Source organism: Penaeus monodon, chromosome 21, assembly GCF_015228065.2.
Source record: "Penaeus monodon isolate SGIC_2016 chromosome 21, NSTDA_Pmon_1, whole genome shotgun sequence".
Taxonomy (NCBI): domain Eukaryota; kingdom Metazoa; phylum Arthropoda; class Malacostraca; order Decapoda; family Penaeidae; genus Penaeus; species Penaeus monodon.
In genome coordinates, this window is record NC_051406.1 from 24,335,494 (window position 1) to 24,336,009 (window position 516).

Here is a 516-nt window from a genome sequence, read left to right on the forward strand (position 1 = left end):
CTCCCTCTGACGATGACTTTCTCGGCTCGAACGTCATCCTCCACATCCACGAGCGGCTCCTCCACGCCCGCCACCCAGACCTTGAACCTGGAGTCCGACGTCACCCGAAACTCCCTCCAGCCGGGGGGGATGCCGTCGCCCGGAATCGAACTGCTGCTCTTTTCCCGACGACTTCCTTGAATGAACAGCGTGCGCACTTCTGTTCTCGCGATGTCCGTTTTCCTCAGCGATGACCTGGCTTCGTTCTCCGCCACGAGGGTAAGGATGCGTGCGTCGGTGGCTTCCCTTGGGGCCCAGACCCTGATGTCCCACGATGTCGCGATGCGGTCGGTTTCGAAGTGATTTTTGGACACGCAATCTGCAAATCAAAGCCATGTGGTTGGTATCAGGAAGTGTCCTTCCGCCTGGCCATTCTCTTCGTATCAGCTTCGGAGAGAGTTTTCAGCCACTTATGATAAGCAGTAACTGCTATCTGGCGATGTGTACATTTCATGTATTCAGTAACTCCAGTAACTT

The 516-nt window shown here is 55.4% G+C and overlaps 1 protein-coding gene across 1 annotated transcript in view; it reads right to left on the reverse strand.

Moving 5' to 3' along the window:
• LOC119586720 overlaps positions 1 to 516 on the reverse strand; it is a gene marked incomplete at its 3' end in the record, with an annotated part of 1,541 nt that continues 1,025 nt past the window's right edge. The window contains 1 exon segment of the mRNA XM_037935450.1: positions 1 to 358. Within this exon segment, the coding sequence (XP_037791378.1) occupies positions 1 to 358 (358 nt within the window).